The 20,381-nt window shown below is 37.5% G+C and overlaps 1 protein-coding gene across 1 annotated transcript in view; it reads left to right on the top strand.

Moving 5' to 3' along the window:
• The window catches only part of LOC119568307 (TATA element modulatory factor-like), a 28,560-nt gene extending 9,301 nt beyond the window's left edge, over positions 1-19,259 (top strand). Inside the window, exons 5-26 of the mRNA XM_037916762.1 lie at positions 150-248; positions 550-695; positions 1,320-1,446; positions 1,965-2,539; positions 3,022-3,827; positions 3,980-4,171; positions 4,874-4,972; positions 5,620-5,777; positions 6,751-6,903; positions 8,971-9,056; positions 9,221-9,324; positions 9,461-9,602; positions 9,776-9,969; positions 10,375-10,587; positions 10,767-10,973; positions 13,185-13,338; positions 16,006-16,097; positions 16,382-16,682; positions 17,001-17,112; positions 17,366-17,544; positions 17,818-17,895; positions 18,081-19,259. Of these exons, the coding sequence (XP_037772690.1) occupies positions 150-248; positions 550-695; positions 1,320-1,446; positions 1,965-2,539; positions 3,022-3,827; positions 3,980-4,171; positions 4,874-4,972; positions 5,620-5,777; positions 6,751-6,903; positions 8,971-9,056; positions 9,221-9,324; positions 9,461-9,602; positions 9,776-9,969; positions 10,375-10,587; positions 10,767-10,973; positions 13,185-13,338; positions 16,006-16,097; positions 16,382-16,682; positions 17,001-17,112; positions 17,366-17,544; positions 17,818-17,895; positions 18,081-18,104 (4,241 nt within the window). The 3' untranslated portion in view covers positions 18,105-19,259. The remainder of the gene's footprint in view (positions 1-149; positions 249-549; positions 696-1,319; positions 1,447-1,964; positions 2,540-3,021; positions 3,828-3,979; positions 4,172-4,873; positions 4,973-5,619; positions 5,778-6,750; positions 6,904-8,970; positions 9,057-9,220; positions 9,325-9,460; positions 9,603-9,775; positions 9,970-10,374; positions 10,588-10,766; positions 10,974-13,184; positions 13,339-16,005; positions 16,098-16,381; positions 16,683-17,000; positions 17,113-17,365; positions 17,545-17,817; positions 17,896-18,080) is intronic.
• Positions 19,260-20,381: the final 1,122 nt, after the last annotated feature.

Below are 20,381 nucleotides of genomic sequence, written 5' to 3'. Positions count from 1 at the left end.
AACCCCGTGTGTTTTCTGATCTGGAGGCTCAGGTATCAGGTAAAGTTTCAGGGGATTTGCGGTTTGTTTTTGTGGATGAGGTTTGCATTGTGTCGTCAACCACCCGTAATTAGTAGAGTGACTGCACGTTCTGCGTCCTTTATTTGCAGATGGGCGCAAAACTTCGTCTGCCATGGTTGGGAGTCTTTGGGGGTCTTTCACTGGTTCCTTCTTTGAAAATACACTTATTGGTAAACAGCAGTCAGAGGGTGAGTACAGAAAGCTGACTGAGCATTTTGTATTGTTGAAATGTTCACTTTACATATAATTGTAGAGGAGAAAAAATTAGATCCGAGGAAAGTATGTGTAATGTGCATTAGCTATATCATCAAATTGGTATGTAAATTTGCAAATTCCAATTCTTATTTTCTTTTTTTTCTTTTTTGGACCAGTGAGTAAAAGTTAGATTATGTTTATATACTTTATCATTTTTAGGATAATAGGATAATTTACACTGAAATCCAGTTAAGTGCTGGTTTTTCTACTAATAAGTATTTGTCACCCCTTCAGACACCCCAGGAAGTACATCGGAGAAGGATATCGTTGCCACCCAACCGCCTCGCAGCAGCACCAGTTTACCGTCACTAAAGCTAGCTAAGAGTCCTGTGTCGACTCAGCCTCGCACGTCTAGCCTGGAAGAGCAGAGAGGAGCTCAGGTTGGTTTGTGAGAAAATGTAGAAAAAGTATTGATGAAAATGAATGATTCCGCATTGCAAGATAGTCACTTGATGTACAGTTTTTCAAGGTCATGTCATTAGAATTGGAATGCATCATGAATTGTCTAATTTTCATGCTTATACTGTCTATATTTTCTATTTGTCATGCTAAAATTCTTGTTTAAATGTGATTTCTTGGATTTTGAAGTTATTTATTCTTATTCACTGCCAGTGAACCCTGGCTCATTTGTTCTCTAAAACTAAGCTGTACCTAAAGAGCTTTCTTAATATGATTTTGTGTGGGAAATTTTTTGTTATGGTGTTCTGTCACGGTGACTTGGTATGACATAAAGTGATTATTACATGAAGACCAATAGAAATCAAGGATTTGAAACAACTTTCCATATTATATTTTCTGGGTGTTTTAAATGAATGAATTGTTGGGACAGCCTTTTTCCAATATACAGTGAATTGAATGATTAACTGCTTCTTTTTTTGTGTGTGTGTGTGTGTGTGCGTGTGTGTGTGTGTGTGTGTGTGTGTGTGTGTGTGTGTGTGTGTGTGTGTGTCTCTATTGTTATTCATCTACTGCAGTGAATTGACATTCCCTTTCCTTCCAAAAAGCAGAGTGAAGTTGGAGACACGGAGGAGCAGAAGTCAACAGACGATGGAGAGGGCAGCAGACAGGAGTGGGGTTGGGGCTGGGAAAGCAGTATAATGGTGATGTCTGGTGAACAGCAGCAGTTGGAAGGTACGACGGTCTTGGGCGGGAGTTGTTCGCCTTCAATGAAAACCCAAAATGCTCTTAGTTGCGTTGTATGGCTGGCCAGGACAGAATTCTAAGCATGATGGGGTGGTTTTGTTCTTGACTCAATTTTTTCTTTCTTTCTTTCTTTCTTTTTTTTAAGAATCGTATGTAAATGCCTGAGGTTAAGTAGTTTAAGTCTTCACGAATGATATTTATAGTTTACAGATCACTTATTTCTAAAGAAGGAAAAGAAATTTTCATTTATCAAATTTCTTGCTCAGTTTCATGGTTCTTAAAGTAGATCGTGATGATTCTTGACATTTGGGCAATTTCAAAAACCAAGGAAGTAGTTAACATTGCTAGTTTTACTAATTCCATTAGTGAATAAGGAGAGTAGAACATGCTCACATCACATAGTGTAATTAAACATTTAGCCAAAAGAGTAATTAATTAACTTTATATTTTCATTTGCATATTTATACCATGTGCTGAATCTCTGATAAGTTTCATCTCTATTTTAGGGGACTTTGGTACATCCCAAGCTGAGCTAGAAGCCAGAGAGGACAGTTTAGCCGATGACTCTATAGATGTAGAGGGTTTTGCCAGAAGCCGCTTGGTCGTGGGCAGTGTTGACAGCGACAGCGGAGGCTTGATGCGCCAGGAAAGCCAGGGGTCACTGTGCGGGAGATCCGTAGACTTGGACGTTCCATCCTCCATATCGGAAGACGTGTTTGATGGCAACACGGAGAGCCACAGAAGCGGCGCACTAGAGAGGGGCTGTGACCAAGGGCAGGAATTCTCCGAAGCTCCCAGAAGAAGTAGTCTCAGTCATCTCCTTAGGGGGGAAAACTGCGAGCAAAAGACGGCAATGTCGCGAGGTAATTCCGAAGTTGACACGCCAGACAGCATAGTGGTACTTACATCAGATGGTAGCTCGCCAGAGGGGGATTCTTCGAGAGTCAGCACGAGTAGTACCGACAGATCAAAGCTGACGGTAAACCTGCATCCCGAGAAAATCACCAGTCCCATTAGCTCCCCCGAGTCAATAGAAGTTCTTGGGTCATCTAGTCTGGTAACTTCGCCTTCTTCTATAGAGGTAAGTGCTTGTTCTGTCTTTTCTTCTTTTTCTTCTATCTCTTCTTTCTCTTCTGTTTTCTTCTTTATTGTTGTTTCTTGCTTCCTTGTCTTCTCCTCTTACTTCCTCTCTTTCCACCTCTCTCTCTCTCTCTCTCTCTCTCTCTCTCTCTCTCTCTCTCTCTCTCTCTCTCTCTCTCTCTCTCTCTCTCTCTCTCTCTCTCTCTCTTCTTCATCTTCTTTCTCCTCCTCTTCCTCTCTTCTCTCTTCTCCTCCAGCTTTTTGTCTTTCTCCTTTTCATCCTCCTCCACCTGCTTGGTATTCTTTATCTTTGCTTTTCATCTTTTTTTTTTTTTTTTTTTTTTTAAGGATTCACAAACACATATGAAATTTCACATACTCAGGTTCTAGATATATTTTTTTTATTGTTATACATTTTTTTTCTTCTAAGAAATCAAAATCTAGAAACAACTTTTCTCACAGATTTTCTTCTCCATCTCTCAGGTTTTAAGTGGTGTATCATCTAGCGACTCATCTCCCACGCATCAGGATTCATGTAGTAATACCCTAACCCAAGACCTAAGTCCCACTCCCACTCACATTGTCAGCACACAGCCGACACTACATACATCGAATAAGCATGCCGTAGAAGCCCCCGCACTCAGCTCTGCCTTGAATCAGGAGAAAGTCCAGCAGGAAAGCCGAGGAAACGATAAGTCTTCCATAGATAGAAAGGAGTATGAGTCGAAGGGGAATGCGGAAGAATCCACTACTAGTCAGGGCCAGGCTGTGGTGAAGCAGCCCACCCACAGGGAGTCAGAGGAACCTGCCTGTTCCTCAAAAGAGGAGGCGAGTCCAAAAGTGCCGGCAGAGAGCAGTCCTGGCATCAGAGAGCCAGACAGTAGTTCCCGAGCCAGCAGCAGTCTGACCGAGGACACGTCTGCCAGCGAGAGCATCCATAGCACATCCACCTCCAGCACCCACACAGTTCTTGATGCCAGCTTGATTGCTCATGACACTCAAGTACCCACAGAGCCAGTGGAATCAGCACCACCTGAAGGAGGAGCCCTGTCTTCAGCACCTGAAGGAAATGTTATTGCTGCAGATGAAACCAGCAAGTGTGACAGTGAGGCATCAGTTGAAGAAAGGAAAGGGGTTACTGCTGCAGCATCTGGGGCTCTCAGTACTGCAGATGTTGTAGCAGAAGGAATGGAAGGAAACATTGCTGGGGCATCACTTGACATGTCAGTGGAAAGTGGTGGCAGTTCTGATACCATTACAGCCTCTGTGGATTCAACACAAATGTTATGGTAGGCCCTATAACTTTGATTTTCTGCTATTGATTTTTCTGGCTCTGTTTGTCATCATCTTCCTTGAAGCATAATCTCTTCCATTTTTGTCTACTTTGTTGAAGGTATTAATATTTCTCTTTTCCTTCTTTTCTTTCGTTTCCTTTTAATAGGTCTAGTAGATCCCACATCGGTGGAAGCGAACAAGAACAAATAGACAGTAGTGTAATACAGGATAGTGGAATGACGGGTTCAGGTGGCTCCGTCGTGAGGTGCCTCCTGGAGGAAGCCATGGGGGATGAAGAAGCCACTAGCGGAGCATCGTCTCCACCAGAGAGGGAGCACTCACCATCGTCCTCCGAAAGGTGAGAGAGTGGAAGGGAGAGGGAGATGGATGGAGGGAAAGGTGTTAGTGAGGGGAGAAGAGAGAGGAAGGGATAGAGGGACTGAGATGAAAATGTGATGGTGAGAATAAAAGTGAGTGGAAGAGCAAGAAGAGGAAGGAGGGAGAGAAAGAAGGTGAAGGGAAAAAGGGGAAGAGAATGAGAGGGAGAGAAAAAGGGGGAAGGAGTGAGAGATAGAATAAAGAAGAGAGAAACAGAAAAATGTGGAAGAGGTGAAAGAAGGTGAGAGAGAAAGAGGGGAGGGGATGTGAGTTAGAGGGAGAGAGAAAGAGTAGGAGGTGAGAGTGAGAAAGAAAGAAAGAAAGAAAAGGGAGAGGGAAAGGAAGAAAGGAGAGAAAGAGAAAAAGATTGAAATAAGGAGAAAAAAAGATGAGAGAGAGAGAGAGAGGAGAGTGAGTTAAGGTCTCGACAATTATTTGAAGATATTGTATTAGACTAAAAATTTAAATTTTGTAACCCTCCAACCTATTTGAAATGCATTAGGTATTTGATAACTTATCATAGCAGTTTGATATTCCTTGCCTGACAAACAGCAGTCTTGAGCAGAGAAGGTAATTTTCAACTGAAGGGGTTGACATTTTTTTTTTGTAAGCGGTATGTTTTCAGATTGATTAACAGAAGAGTAGTATTCTTCAGTTCATTATTTGTCCTCTGAAATGACAGGTCTGAGGCACTGAAAGTCGGATCTGGCCACACGTCAGGGCACAGCTCGGGCGACGAGATTGAAACCACAACGTCATCGGATATTGAAGTTATATCCAGGTGAGTATTTGGCTCTTTTTTATTTTGCTCGTATTGTGCAGTTTTTGTTAGCGTGTAGTTTTAGTGTCAGATTTGGAATTATGGGAAATTATATGTTGTTTTCTTTTGTTTTCTTTCATCCTTCTCTTTCTTCTTCTTCATCTTCTTCTTTCTCTTCAGTGTTTAGATTTGGAATTATTTAGAAATGATAGTGGTTTTCTTTTTTTCTGTCACCACCTTTATTTCCTCTTTCTCTTCCTCTTCCATGTTTTTATTCCGCTAAAATTGCTTAAACAAATCTGGCTCCCCAAGTGTTTAGTCAAGAAGGAGTTAGTTATTAGGCCTATCTGATCTGACAATTATTGCCCCATGCCTTTAATCTTCAGGAAAAAAATTCTATTACAACTCTTTTTTGCTGTTAATGCTATTATTACCAATATCAGTGTTATTATTTTTGTTGTGATATGGACAGTAATAATTGTTATAATTAAACATTTCTTCTCAAAAAATCATGGAATGGGGTACAGGCAAAACATCAGGTTGGCTTCCTAATTGACTCCATAATGAACAGTGTATGTAGAGGGCATCAGCTTATTGATATTTTGAGTCAGGGGTATTACACAGTAGCAGTAAGATAAAAGCATAATTCTCTGTGTCTGTTTTTGTAGCCCAAGCTTAGACGGAAGCACGGTCGCACGAGGATCGGCAGCGGCATCAAGAGTTTGGGCGTCCGCACAAAGAGGACTCCGAAGCTTCCTCAACGACAGATCTGAATCACCTGCATCAGATTCTTCTTCCAACAACAAGAAGAACAATACAGAGAAAGGTATTTGGCACTTTTTTTATCATTTCTTTCTTCTAACTGCGAATCACCATCTCATAACAGCGTTAAAGTTGCCATTGGTGCATGAGCATAGATAGCCACAGTTTGATTTGTTCCGTAACCTGTAATGCTTTTATCCCACTGTCAGGAGATGGCAGATTTATCAGTAACGATACTTGACCTGACGGACCTTATTTGTTACTCAGTTTTTCCAGCATATGATCCTTTTATGATGTCAAATGGAGTTTAAGAAATGTATTAGGATATTCATTGGCATTGTACAGTATTTTAAGAGAAAAGATTTAAGCCCTGTATCAGTACTTATAGAAAAATAGTTTTATAAGACTTCAAATTATCTAGTCCGTTTGTCTTGCTACGTTCATTCTAATGTGTGATTAATGAAATAAAAAAATAAAAAAAATGAAACTAACTTCTGTCCCATTTAGACTGTACTAATGTTTACTACAGCCAGCCCCAGACCTCCTGTTACAAGTTCCAGAGTAAACACGAAACTTGTTCCATTAACACGGTTCAGAGGTACTGTAGCACCGACCAGTCTAAGCAGCTTCTGTTCATTTGCAGGACCCCTAAATTTTTGTTTTGATTAGAGAAGGAACACACAATGCATCATGGAATATCCCAGTCCAGACCAAATAGAAAAGAAGAGAACTTTTCTCTCTTTTTTTTTTTAATTTTTCATTTTTCATTTTGATTTTTTGTATGGGTAGTTAGATTGTTGTTCATTGATTTAGTAAAGCAATGTATTGTGTTATCCATACAGACCAAGAACATATTTTAAGTTTTTTTTAAAACACCGATAGTTTTGCTTGTTCTGTTCTTTCTTCTCCTTTTATTTTTACTTATATGTTTATTTTCATTCTGAATATGTGTGGAAGAGTGTGTTTCTAGAGTTTAAGCCAGTTCACCCCTCAAGAACTGAATCTCACGTTAATTCACACCATTCTCCTTTGTCAAGCGGAGACCGTCCCCTCATCCATGACCACTAGCTTCACCAGCATCAGCGAATCCGAAGGAGAGCCCTATACCCCTCTGGTCCTGGGTGACCTCAATAGTCTTGATCATTCGCGCATCTCTCAGGTGCTCCACGACTTGCAGCACTTTGAGAAAGGTAGCTGAAAGCTTTGCCAGACCAGAGGTGGAGGGAAAGGGCTTATGTTCTATTTCTTTTTCTCCTCTATTTATATATATATATATTTTTTTTATTGTTATTCTCCCTGTAGTGGCAAAATTTGCAACTCTTGCTGTCGGTTTGCATCTGTTTTCAAAGGTCGGGGCACCAGTTTGGCCTTCTGGGGTGTTGTGATCTCAGTGTAAATTGTAGTTCCTCTTAGTTTGAAAGAAGCCCGTAGTTCTTCCTCAAAAAATTCTTTGATAAATTCAGACTAAAGCCAAACAAAGGTCTCTCTAATTTTGTGCTCTGAACCAAGCAGTAATAAGGAAATAGTTTTCGGTGAATAGCAATGGTAATTATCCCGTAAAGTTGCATTTTGTGTGTGGGGGGGTGCATGCTCTTTTGTGAATGGTGACGGACCTCTAGAAGCTATCCTTTGACACTACCATGCGATTTATGCCTTGTTTTGTTTTTGATTTTTGTTATTCCTTTAAATAAAATAAAAAAATGTGTTTGCTTTTTTAAAAACTCCTTCCTCCCTCCCTTATTTTCTTTTATTTGCACACTGTATTTGCTTTATTCTCAAATGGGTAAAAAAAAAAATTTGTTCGCTGTGAAATGTTTCATTTGACAGTCCGTATATGTGTGTTCTGTGGTGCATTAGGATGACGTAATAACTTGTGTGGTTTAGCTTTTTCTCTTTACTGTGACGTGTAGCTGCATGAGTTCTTCGTTCTCCCAAAGGACTGATGTATAACCTTAATTTTGAACTTTATGGAATTTCTGTTCCATGTTATTTCTTTTAGTTAGAAAGAGGTTTGTGAATATGATATAGTAAAATTTGAAAAACTTCTAGTTAATCTTCCTTTGTATTGTGATTAATATAGTGAAGATACTTAATTTTTTTATTTCTTTAAAGCATTGATAGATACTAAACCCCATATTTCAGATAATCAGGACTTTTTGCAGTCAATATAAAAAACATAACAAAAGATTTTTCTTCTTAACAAAAACTCTTTTACTTCCCTTTCCATTTGATGTGCAAAGGTAGAAACACATCACTTGCTTGTCATATACTCAAGTTTTCTCTCTCTCTCTCTCTCTCTCTCTCTCTCTCTCTCTCTCTCTCTCTCTCTCTCTCTCTCTCTCTCTCTCTCTCTCTCTCCCTCTCTCTCTCTCTCCCCCCTTCTCCCTCCCTCCCTCCTTTGATGCAACCTCATATCTCACTCTTGCAAGATATTTGTATTCCTCATCAAGATGCAAAGAATATTTATCTTTGTATACTTAATCTATATCAGAATATTGTAAGTAGCTTCTTACTTTTACTCATATTGATCTAATCGAGGCTGTAAAGTTATTGATACTAAGAATTCTTAAAGAATCAGATCAAAGGTTAAATCTGGTACATCTCTTTATGAATAGCATCTTCAGGCAAATTATCTTTAACGCAACATATCTTCAAGTTTTTCTTCTTCTTCTTTTTTTTTTTCTTCTTCTTTTTCCATTTTTTGCTTTCTGTCTGTGTTTGTCCTGAGATGAAAAGTGTAAACATGTAAATACAATATCTGCTGCATTCAAGGTTCATGATTATATGCATTTGCCTAACCATGCTTTTAACTTTCTCATCATTTGGTTTGTTCATTTATTGTCTTATTTTCCTCTATATACTGCATACATTCTACAAGTCTTTCAATCTTCTCTCTTGTTGTATTTTATCTTGTCCTCATCCTGTCCTTTGACTTGCCTCTTGATTCATTTCTTAACTTCATCAAGTTCAGACATTATAATACATTAGTGACCTGTTTGGATTTCAATTATGTCTTTATCTTCACAAGGATCTTTTCTTTCTTTTTTATGGTTTATTTAGATGTATATAAGTATAGGAGAGGTAGATGTAGATGTATAGAGTATATAAATTTGCGTTCATACTGACATACATACAGGAAAACACACATGCATTTATTTGTTTTTCTAAATTTGTGGTTCAACATTCACATCTTTTGTTTTCGAAAGTCTTGTTTAACCTTCACTCCACATGTAACCAGAAAAGCGTGTTGCTTCCAGGCCATCGTCGTAACCAGTCAAATCTCTCGGAAACAAGCGAGAGTTCTTCAGAGCCACATTCTCCGGAGGTTGAGAAACTTCTCAAGGTTGGTATCCTGCATCGTTTATTAAGGTGTGAATTATCTCTCTCTCTCTCTCTCTCTCTCTCTCTCTCTATTTGTTACTTTTGTAGATGAGATTTTTGAAAAATTAAATGCTATTTTGTGTTTATCAGACTGCTACTTTGACAACAGTTTTTTGTTTATTTCAGAAAATATCACAGTTATCTGAGATATTGGAGGCTCGAGAGACAAAATTGATGGAGTTGAGTCAAGTCAATGCAGCATTACAAGATACAAATTTACGGTTAAAAACGTAAGTAAATATATATATATATATGTGTGTGTGTGTGTGTGTGTGTGTGTATGTGTGTGCATGTGTGTGTACAGCTTACAAAATAAAATTCACCATGATATGTCCAATTTTTTTCTCACATTTTATTTATTCATAGTAACATCGAGGAGCTGGAAGGAGGAGGAGGCACAGATGCCACTGAGTCTCTGCGAGAGGAGTATACGCAGCGCTTGGTCACCATGGAGAGGAAGTTCCAGCAGGCTCTGCGGGAAAAGGAGGCTATCAAGAAACAGCTGGAGGTAAAAGTCAGCTGTGGATCAGTAGCTTGACAAAGTTTGTTAAGAGATAGTTAAATTTTTAGATGATTATGATGAAGGTTTTTGTCATTGTTGTTATTCCGATCATCATTATTGGTTATTATTTCATGACGCATGACTCTTTCTTCTCAACCATTGTCGAATTTCGTATGTAGGAGGTCCGAGCGGAGGCAGCAACACGACTCAGCTCCTCAGAGGTAGCCCGGGAACGCGAGGAGAAGGACATCGTCATCCAGGAGCTGCGCGAGGAAGGCGAGAAACTCAGCAAGCAGCAGCTGAACTACTCCAACATCATCAAGAAGCTCAGGGCCAAGGAGAAGGAGAGTGAGACGACCATCAAAACGCAGAAGTGGGTTGTTGTTGTTGTGTTTTTTTAGGGGTGGGAGGTGGATTGGGTCATTTATATCATTTCATGTTTTTATATGTAGATAGATAATATATATGCATTATAGATAGATAGATAATATATATAGAGAGAGATAGATATACACAAATGTGTGTATATGTGCTGTTTATTGACAGTGATAACCAAGTTAACACTGTTTTAATTGTAGAAAGTGTTATGAATGCAAATGAATAACACAATGGCACAAGCCATATATTTGGTGCAGTTTAATTATTTTGTGCATTTTTGGTGATGTAGTTGAATGCATCAGATACTTCTCTTGCACTGTAAAGACTTTGATTACATTATGCCTATTTCCATCGACAAAGATTGACCGATTTCCCATCTTTCTTCTTTGTTTTTTCACAGAGACAAGTTAGAAGAGCAGTCGAGAGAACTAGAGCGTCTGAGGAAGCAGCTTTCTGCCAAAGAGGAGGTGGAGAGACGTCAGATCGATGCCGTCTGTCAGCTCAACACCAATAATCAGCGCCTGGAGCAGCTGATAAAGGACACCAATGCAGAGAATGCCGAACTCGAGGGCAAGATGTCCGTCTTGAAGACTGCTCTGGATACTGCCTACAAGTACGTGCTGCAAGGTGCCACGAGTCAATATAGAAGGGAATGATGTTTGATATATTTTCCAACTTTTTTGGTATTGTTTCTCCTTTTGAAAGTGAAATAGAATGCCTTTTTTTTTTTTTTGGTAGCCTGGAATTTGAAATGTTTCCAGTTTCTATGATAGTATGCATATCATCTTCTAGGGAGATGGCAGAACTACAACGCGCTGCGGCGACCAAAGATGCAGAAGCACAAGAACAAGCTCTCAGTGCAGAAGTCGCAGCAAGAAAGCAGATAGAAGCTGCTTTGGCTGAGGCACAGTCGCAGGCACGCAGGGAGCAGGAGGCACTCATGGCTCAGGTCTTGGAGTTGCAGGACACATTAAGCAGAGCAGAGAGTCAAGCAAACAGGTAATGCAGGCCCCAGTCTGAACTTTTAAGTGTCCGTTTGAGGTATTAACTGGTAAGAGGTCAAGTTATCTACCCAGTGACAGTAAAGACGTCCTTTCATGCATGGTGAGTCAGTGCATGGGCTTGTGATTCGCTATGACTTCATGAGCGCGTTTGAGCATTTGAGTTCAGTGGCCCGTTTAAGGATGGAGCTCTGTGGAGTGAAAGATGGAAGCAGATTCTGCTTTTTGTAACTAGAAAAGGATTAAGATTGTTTATAAAAGTATATATATTGTAAATGTTTTTCTTACACATTGACACCTTTTAAATAACATCAGAGCCAAAATGTTATATCATGTTTGTATGTCTGTCTGTCTCCCCTTCTATCTCTCTCTCCTTCTCTCTCTCTCCTCTCTGTGTTTCTCTCTCTCTCTCTCTCTGTTTCTCTCTCTCTCTCTCTCTCTGTTTCTCTCTCTCTGTGTTTCACTCTCTTTCTCTTTCTCTTTCTCTCACTTTCTCTCTCTCAATAACCCATAATGATTTGTTTGTACCTTACATTAAAGTTGATTGTTGTGTGATGTTTTTGCCATAAAAATGAGATCCTTTTGGTTAATGATGATAATGATGATTAAATTATTTTATGAGACTTAAGTTTTGCTCTTAATGATAGTCACTGTATTAATTAGGATATATTAAAAAAAATTCCTGGTGTTTGTTGAGTAATAATTCTTGGAAAAAATTAATTTATGCAGGTAAAATGTAAGAATTTGTGTGTGAGTTCAAGATTAAATTTTAATTTTATAGGACTAGGTTTTGCTTCTTGCTTTGTGATGTTATGTTGAAAATTTATATATTCTCTCCCTACATGTCCTTTCTTATATTTATATTTCCTTTCCCTAAATTTACGGTTAAAAACATAAGTAAATGTGTGTGTGTGTGTGTGTGTGTATTATATATATATATACATATATATATACATATATATATATATATATATATACACACATATATATATATACTCATACATACATATTTATACGTACATATTTATACATACACACTATATATATATATATATATATATATATATATATATATATATATATATATATATATATATATATATATATATATATATGTATATATATATATATATATATAGATATATATCATCATCATCATCATTTAACGGTAGGTTCATGTCTGAGCCGCCGTGGTCACAGCATGATACTCAATTGCAGTTTTCACGTTGTGATGCTCTTGGAGTGAGTACGTGGTAGGGTCCCCAGTTCCTTTCCACGGAGAGTGCCGGTGTTACCTTTTTAGGTAACATTCTCTCTTATTTTATCCGGGCTTGGGACCAGCACTGTATATATATACATATACATATATATGTATATGTATATATATATATATATATATTATATATATATACATATATATATATATATATATATATATATATATATATGATATAATATATTAATATTATATATATATAATATTGTATATGATAATATAAATATCATATATAATAATATATTTATAATATATATAAATATTATATATATATATATATATATATATATATATACTATACATATATATAACATATACATATACATATATATACTATATATACTATATACATGATATATACATAAATACATATAAAACATATATATACATATAAGCTATAAAATATTAAGATACTAGATATATATATTAGATATTATATTAATATTTGATGAAAACAATTTCCCCCTCAAAATACTATAATGTAAAATAATAATAATAAAAGACAAGGGTTTATATTAGAGGCTAGTTGAACAATATGGTACCAGAAGCCATCACGAATCATACATTAGATAATTCTGTTTATTCTGCTTGTTCATTGTTTGCTTTCCTGTTAAATCGCACAAAGGAAAGAGAGAATAGACACTTTGTGACAGACGCCAAATTCTAAAATTCCCGGGTCCCCCGGTCAGTGGAGATTAAAATCTTCCTAGTTCTTCCTCAGTAAGTCATAGTAGTAGTTGTTGCTTGGAAGTTAGACGTCATCACTTTTTTTTTTTTTTGCGATACATCGTTTACGAGGAATGAGGAGGAGTTACTTTTCTCTAGCCAGCCTCTTCACATGGTTGGTAAAGCTTTTGTAAAGCCAAATATTGATATCCCTGATTGGTGATTATTCCTGTTTTACATCCTATCACCAAAATTGCCATAATGTAGTTCAGTTATTACAGGCCATCACTACCCTGTTAACAGTTATGGTTATTACACAGATGAAGCTCAGACAACTGCTGCGTCAAGCCTCGAAAAGGAAAGAGCAGCGCGAGATCAGTGTTCAGAGATGGGGGCTAAAGCGGCAGCTCTGCAGACACAGGTAAGATTTCTGAGTTGTTTTCAATTTTCTGTAATACAACCTGCGCTGCTGGTCACAGTGGCCAGGAATAGGATGCTGAGTATGGAAATAGTGTCCTCTCTGAAGCCAGCGCTCTTCCAGTCATGGCTCATGGACACTACATTCTACACTCATTTATCAATGGAAATAATGCAAAAGACCCTTTTCTGAACACCAAGTAAGTTTAATCAACCTCCAAGAGGTTTGGGCACTAATGGTGAGCCTTTAGCCAAAATGCTCACAATGGTTAGTTCATGTCACTTGGCCCGCAGCCAGGGTTTCACATGACGACATGCTCACATCACCTGCCCCTCAAGCCAAATCTTTTCATGATGTGATGTCATCCAGATAAAAGGGGTTAACATTCTCTCCCTCTCCTCTTCCTTTTCCTATTCCTCTTCCTCTTCCTTCTCTTCCTTCCCATCCTCTCTCTTCTCTTGTCCATCATTCCCCCTTTTTCCTCTCCCTCCCCATTCCCATCTCATCCATATGACTTTATGGTTGTTGCTGTAGAATTTCTTATTTTACTTTTTCTTATTCTATCCTCTTTCTTTCTTTCTTTCTTTACCTTTTCTCCCTGTTCCTTTATCTCCTGCTTGCTTGCCATTAGCAGCAAATATACCATTAATTTTTACAAGGCACGGATTTGAAATATTTTGTCGGCGAATATTCTGTTTGCTATTCATCCCTGAAAATTGGCACCTGTGGATTGTGGATTACAAAAATCTTCATAATAGAACATTTTGATCACTAATGTGTGTAATTTTATATGTTGTAATTTGTAACTACTGTATTTCTAATATCCTCATTTTGTGTTCTGAATTCAAAAGTAAAGGTATTTTGCTTATAGCACAAAAAATAAATAAATAAATAAATAAATAAATACCAAGAGACGGTATTTTGCCTGTAAGACATATAAGCTGTGCAATTTATTTATATTGGTGAAGAGGCGTGAAACTCATCTCAGCTTAATTTTATTCAGAAAACTGTTAAGTGGTAAATCAAACTTAAATTACCAAAGCTGCTACAAGAGTGTGATTGTGTGTGTGTGTGAGCGAGAGAGAGAGAGAGAGTGTGTTTGTTTGTGTGTGTGTGTGTGTGTGTGTGTGTGTGTGTGTGTGTGTGTGTGTGTGTGTGTGTGTGAGAGAGAGAGAGAGAGAGAGAGAGAGAGAGAGAGAGAGAGAGAGAGAGAGAGAGAGTATGTGTGTGTGTGTGTGTGTGTGTGTGTGTGTGTGTGTGTGTGTGTGTGTGTGTGTGTGTGTGTGTGTGTGTGGAGAGAGAGAGAGAGAGAGAGAGTGTGTGTGTGTGGTTTGTGTGTGTGTGTGTGTGTGAGAGAGAGAGAGAGAGAGAGAGAGAGAGAGAGAGAGAGAGAGAGAGTGTGTGTGTGTGTGTGTGTGTGTGTGTGTGTGTGTCTCTCTGTCTGTGGGCGTGTATGTGTGTGTGTGTGTGTGTGTGTCTCTCTCTCTCTCTGTCTGTGTGTGTGTATGTGTGTGTGTGTCTCTCTCTCTGTCTGTGTGTGTGTATATGTGTGTGTGTGTGTGTGTGTCTGTGGGGGGGGGTCTTCAAAATGTGCTACTTTTAGAGGCTTATTTTCCTAAATTTGAACCAAAAAATCCATAGCTCATGTCAAAATATTGGAAAAAATATCAAGGTTCCATCAGAGTAATATCTCCTCACTAACGAACTTCATGCCAGACAGCCATTTACAAACCCAATTAAGGTGTGCAAATTCTCGTACCGATAATTTTGAAGATTTAATTGAATATGCACACGTTGCTTATTCTTAATCAAGGAATGCTCACATTTTTAGTAGCAAAGGTGGCCTGTGACTTAACCTAGATAGGTTGTTTAAAGATCTGCAGCGTTTGTGAAATGTTTTTTAATTGTTTAGGTGATCGAGTTCTTGTGAAACTGGCACGAGTGTAATTGTGTGAGATTTATGGGAAAACGTAAGGATAAATTTTTCAGTCAAGTACAGTCAGTCCTTAATTTAAGCCTTTGAATAATGATAAGTTCAGGATGGAAAAGTGTTTTCTTATTATTATTTTGTTCTTCAACCCAACCGCATTTTATATATACGTGGCAGAGGTATCACCACCACTGAGAGTTATCATGTCTTTTATGTAGTGTAAGTTTCTTCAAGGGTTCAGAATCAAGTTTCAGTTGCCATGCATGATGGTTTTAGACCATGTGAAGTAGTTTAAGCACAATTTTAAAAAATAGAGGAAAAAGAAAAGAAATTTGGTTGATAGTGATAACAAATTAAGGGCAAGTTTTGTTCAGCAGCGAGTAGGTTGATACGAGGGTTTCAGTTTGAATTGCTTCTCATTATTTGTGGTGTGGATGATTTAGATGTTCAATAATCTTCTACAACTTTTGCCAGATTAAGTAATACATCATTACAAAAAATTGCCTCATTTCAATGTCTAATGGTTAAGACCAACCACCAAAATTGTATATGTGCTGAAAGGGACAAGTACAGAAGGATAGGAAACATAAGCTTCATCTTAATGTCCAGGATTCTTTTTCATCTTCTTTCTTCCTCTTCTTCCTTCTCTGCTTTTCCTCCATCTTCATCTTGTTTTTGTCCTCTTCCTCTTTTGTGGCTTCTTCTACTTCCTCTTTTTAATTTCCTTTATCTCTCTGTAGGTGGCCAACTTGCAAGCAGAAAACACAAAGCTTTCCTCTGAGCTGGAAATCCTCACTGCGAAAATGAACTCCCTAGCGGAAACGCGATCGAAGTAAGTGGACGTTTCATTCATTTCTCGTATCTTTGTTATTCACTTGTACTTAGATATTGTGATGGTTCACATTCCAAAGATGCACACACATTCAAACAATGTGCACACAGACACAGCCACATGTAGACACGGATACTCTCTCTCATTTTCCACTTTTAGCCAAAAGAGGGATTGAAAGGAAAAAAGAGACATAGGAATGCTATAGATATAAGTATAGAAGTCTGTTGCATGCAAGAGGATTGGATAAACAGCACAACCTTCACTGATTTGAGATTACTTTATAGAGAGAGCACCCAAGTACAAGCCCTCAAGACATCCTTCGCCGACGAAATAAGGGAAGTGAAACGTGAGAGAGACAGCTTGGAACAGCAGCTTGAGATCGAGAAGACAGCGTTAACAGCAGAGAAAAAGAAGACATTGGCCCTTCAAGAGCAGGTGAAAGAACGCGACCGCAAGCTAATTCAGGCCGCGAGTGGTGTGGGGGAGAGCCACACGAGCACCCCGCGCTCTTCACCGACACCGTCTCTGTCTCGGCTCTCCATGACCGGGTCCCTGAACGAATCTTTCTCTGGATCTCAGTGGGGGGTAGGTTGCTGTAAAAGTGGAGATATCTTTGTTTTGTCTTTTTTACTTGTTATTTTACATATGTATTGCCGTTGTCTCCCTGCATCTGTGTCAAACCATATTTCCCTTTTTGTTGTTGTTGTTGTAGTTGTTTGTTGTTGCTTGTACTTCTATTTTCTTATTTTCTATCTCTTAAACTCTTCTTCTTTTTCTTTCTTTCATTCTTTTCATTTTTCTGTAATCTTCTCCTTCTCTTAAAGTGTAATTATAGAATGTATAATTGATGATGAGGACTAGTAGGTCAAAGACTTCCTGTAACATTCTTTTGTTGTATTACAGGATGAAGTATTTGAGTCAGGTTGGTCTCGAGGAACATCCCTTTACGAATCCATGAGAGGAAATGCAACTGCCACGGTTGAGGCTCTCACCTCGCAACTACGACAGAGAGAAGGTGTGGCATTTGTGTCAGATTTTGTTCGAGAATCTCTCTCTCTCTCTCTCTCTCTCTCTCTCTCTCTCTCTCTCTCTCTCTCTCTGTGGACTTTGCAGATGCCCTGTCTCTTTTCCTGTGTTGAGAGATTAATGCTAGTTGTACCATATATTTGTATTTCAGCTAACTAATACAAGAAAAGAAAAAAAGGTTTTATGTTTAATTCCAAATAATTGTATGTCCAACAACCCACTAAATGATATAAAACCTTCAGGAGAAGTCCACCATCTTCACAGTGAAGTAACAAGATACGAGGCTCAGCGTGAGTCCCTGGCGCAAGAACTTGTCTCAATGACGAGGCAGATTGAAACACTTCAGACCAAAGTGCAGGACTTTGAGAGACTCAAGGCACAATATACAGACATGGAGCAAAAATACAATGCTCTGCTGCAGGTAGGTCCCCTAGTGACATAAGTACAAGAAGTTGAAGAGATGTAGGTGCAGTTCCTTTTAATTTGTAAGATATGTGAGAATTACATTTCAATGTGACACCACTTTTATGAGTTTGCAGAATCCGTATTTTCATAGATTGAAACCAAAAAAACTACTAATAGCTTTTTTTACCAACAAGCAATATATTGAGAAAGTGATTACATGCAAGATAGTTTTGTTTTTCTGACACAGATATAGTATTATGAAGATTATTAATAATGATACCTATAACAGATGCATGGAGAGAAGGTAGAGGAGGTGGAGGAGTTACGTCTTGACTTAGCAGATGTGAAGGAGATGTATAAGGCGCAGGTAAGGCTTTTGTAGACAAGTAAGATACGTCTCCCTGGTTATTCCTTTGTCTAATAATGTCGTGGGGATATTTTTGTAGAATGAATATGCAAAATAAGCTTTATGGACCATTAAATTTAGGTAAGTAAGAAGATCATTTGAGTGTTTCTTATGCTGCTAAATCCCCTTTTGCTTCTTCCTTCCAGATCGATGCTCTCCTCAGGCAATAAAACGGAGTAGTCGGAAAGGGTAATGAAGCTACAAAGTGACAAATATCATCCTGTTTTTTCAGTGCAATATAACACATACCATCTCTCCACCTTGTAAAATAAACAATGCTGCTTTTGCTTGATCTTTTGATCAGTCAGTTGAAGACAAGACACATAGCAGGTTGTGTACGCACGTTGATTTCATATTAACTGTGTGCCATAATTCACCATGAGAGTTTACACAATTTTTTTTTTTTTTTTTTTTTTTTACTATTTTTTTTGTCTCATTGTTTTGTTGTTTAATATGTTTTATGTTTTTTGTTTTTTTTCTGTATATACTTTAATACCCTAGAGAACACAGTTGTGCACAGTTTGATTGTATATTTTGATACTATGTATATAATGAAATATTTATTTGTTTTTGTTTTTTTGTTTTCTCTTTTTGGTATATATGACGATGTTCAGTTATCAGCAACATAAGAATCATCTGGTAGACCTTACGATGCTCTTTATCATTAAGTCTTTTATTTATCATTTTTTCTTTCATTATTTCTTTTATTTTTTTTATTTTTTTTTTTTCTTGATAGTTTCTCATTTAGTTGGAATTGTATTGTTAATTCTCATGTAATATGGTTTTATCTATGATGTATTTATTCATTTATGAGATTTTGCCAAAAATGTTTGTAAATATATATGAATTATCATAACAGGGTCTGAAATTTAAACGTTTCCTCCTTTTTTCTCAATACAGAAAGTGCTTATATAACAAGTGCTACTTTTATATTGAAGCATATACAGTATCAGTATCACTTTTATATGCGTATTATTTTTTTTATTTTTTTTTTTTCAAGACTTTTGGTCCTTGTAAGGTTTTAGTTAGACGTCATGGCTGGCTGTAAAATTTCTTAAGAATCCTATATGATATCAGGTAAAGAGGAGTTTTAGCAATCACACTCACAGGAAATAGTTTGGGCAATAATAGTTCTCATCATTCACAGTTCACTGAAATCACTTTCATTCTTACTGGATCTCGAGTCTTGGCAGAACAGATCATATTCTCTCTTTCTTTCTTTCTCTCTCTTTTTTTCTTTCTCCCTCTCCTTGTTTTTCTCTCTCTCTCTTTTCTCTCTTTTCTCTCTTCTCTCTCTCTCTTCCCTCTCTCTCTCTCTCCTCTCTCTCTCTCTCTCTCTCTCTCTCTCTCTCTCTCTCTCTCTCTCTCTCTCTCTCTCTCTCTCCTCCTCTCTTTCTTCTCTCCTCTCTCTCTCTCTCTCTCTCTCTCTCTCTCTCTCTCTCTCTCCTCTCTCTCTCTCTCTTCTCCTCTCTCTCTCTCTTCTCTCTCTCTCTCTCATATTTTTGAGTAAGCATAATGGAATTACTACAGATACTAATACTGGTCCATTACTTATTTATTTTAAGCTATATTTATGGGAACATTCCTCTGATTAAAAAAAAAAAATCCTTGTATATTGTTATTGCCTTTGTTCTCTCTCTCTCCTTGAAGATCATCATGTGATAAGATTTTGTGATCTTTGGTTTTCTTTTAGATTGTTAATTCTTGTGCACTAAAATCTTGTCAGGGTATAACACATAGATTGTTATATTTATTAGACAGAATTTATCTTCAGCTTGATAATGGCTAGAAGTTTAAGTCTGTTTATTCTATTCTCCTGATGGACAGATTTACTATTAATGGTACTTTTTTGAGTAATCCAAAATTATAATATTGAGATAGCACAAATGTTGTATGATATTGCAGATATAGTTTTTATATATTTCCTTATCTCCATCCATATAGTGGTGTTTAAGGGCAAAGGGTATGTACTTCACATTTCTTCCTGCCAGCTCTGTAGGTGAATATCCACTTCTGTAATTCCATATGTTAATTGAACTCTTTAAGATGTGATGCAAATTGTATTGAACATATTGACCTATAAAATATATTTATTTTCTCTTTCAAGAATTGTGTAGTGTTTAAAAGGAAAATTATATTGTTTTAGAGCATATATTAATTTTTTTGTATGAAAAGAGAACACGAAATTAGTGTGAATTTTAAATGCGTATTTAGTAAAGGAATTTCCACACCTCATGTTTTATTTGTGTTACTCCTCCTTTCATTGGTCTGTATTTATAATACTTTTTATGAAATTACATCAGAACTTTTAGCCCATTAATGAAGGTACCATCACATGGTATGTTTCCTGCCACCTCAACATCTAAGGTCAAACCCCCCAGGTAAGGAAGTGCTATATGATATCAAAGATCATATGGCATTATAGTACAGTATAGTAGCAAAAAATG

This window comes from Penaeus monodon, chromosome 43, assembly GCF_015228065.2.
Source record: "Penaeus monodon isolate SGIC_2016 chromosome 43, NSTDA_Pmon_1, whole genome shotgun sequence".
In the NCBI taxonomy this organism is placed as follows: domain Eukaryota; kingdom Metazoa; phylum Arthropoda; class Malacostraca; order Decapoda; family Penaeidae; genus Penaeus; species Penaeus monodon.
This window is presented reverse-complemented; position numbering and strand designations above follow the sequence as displayed.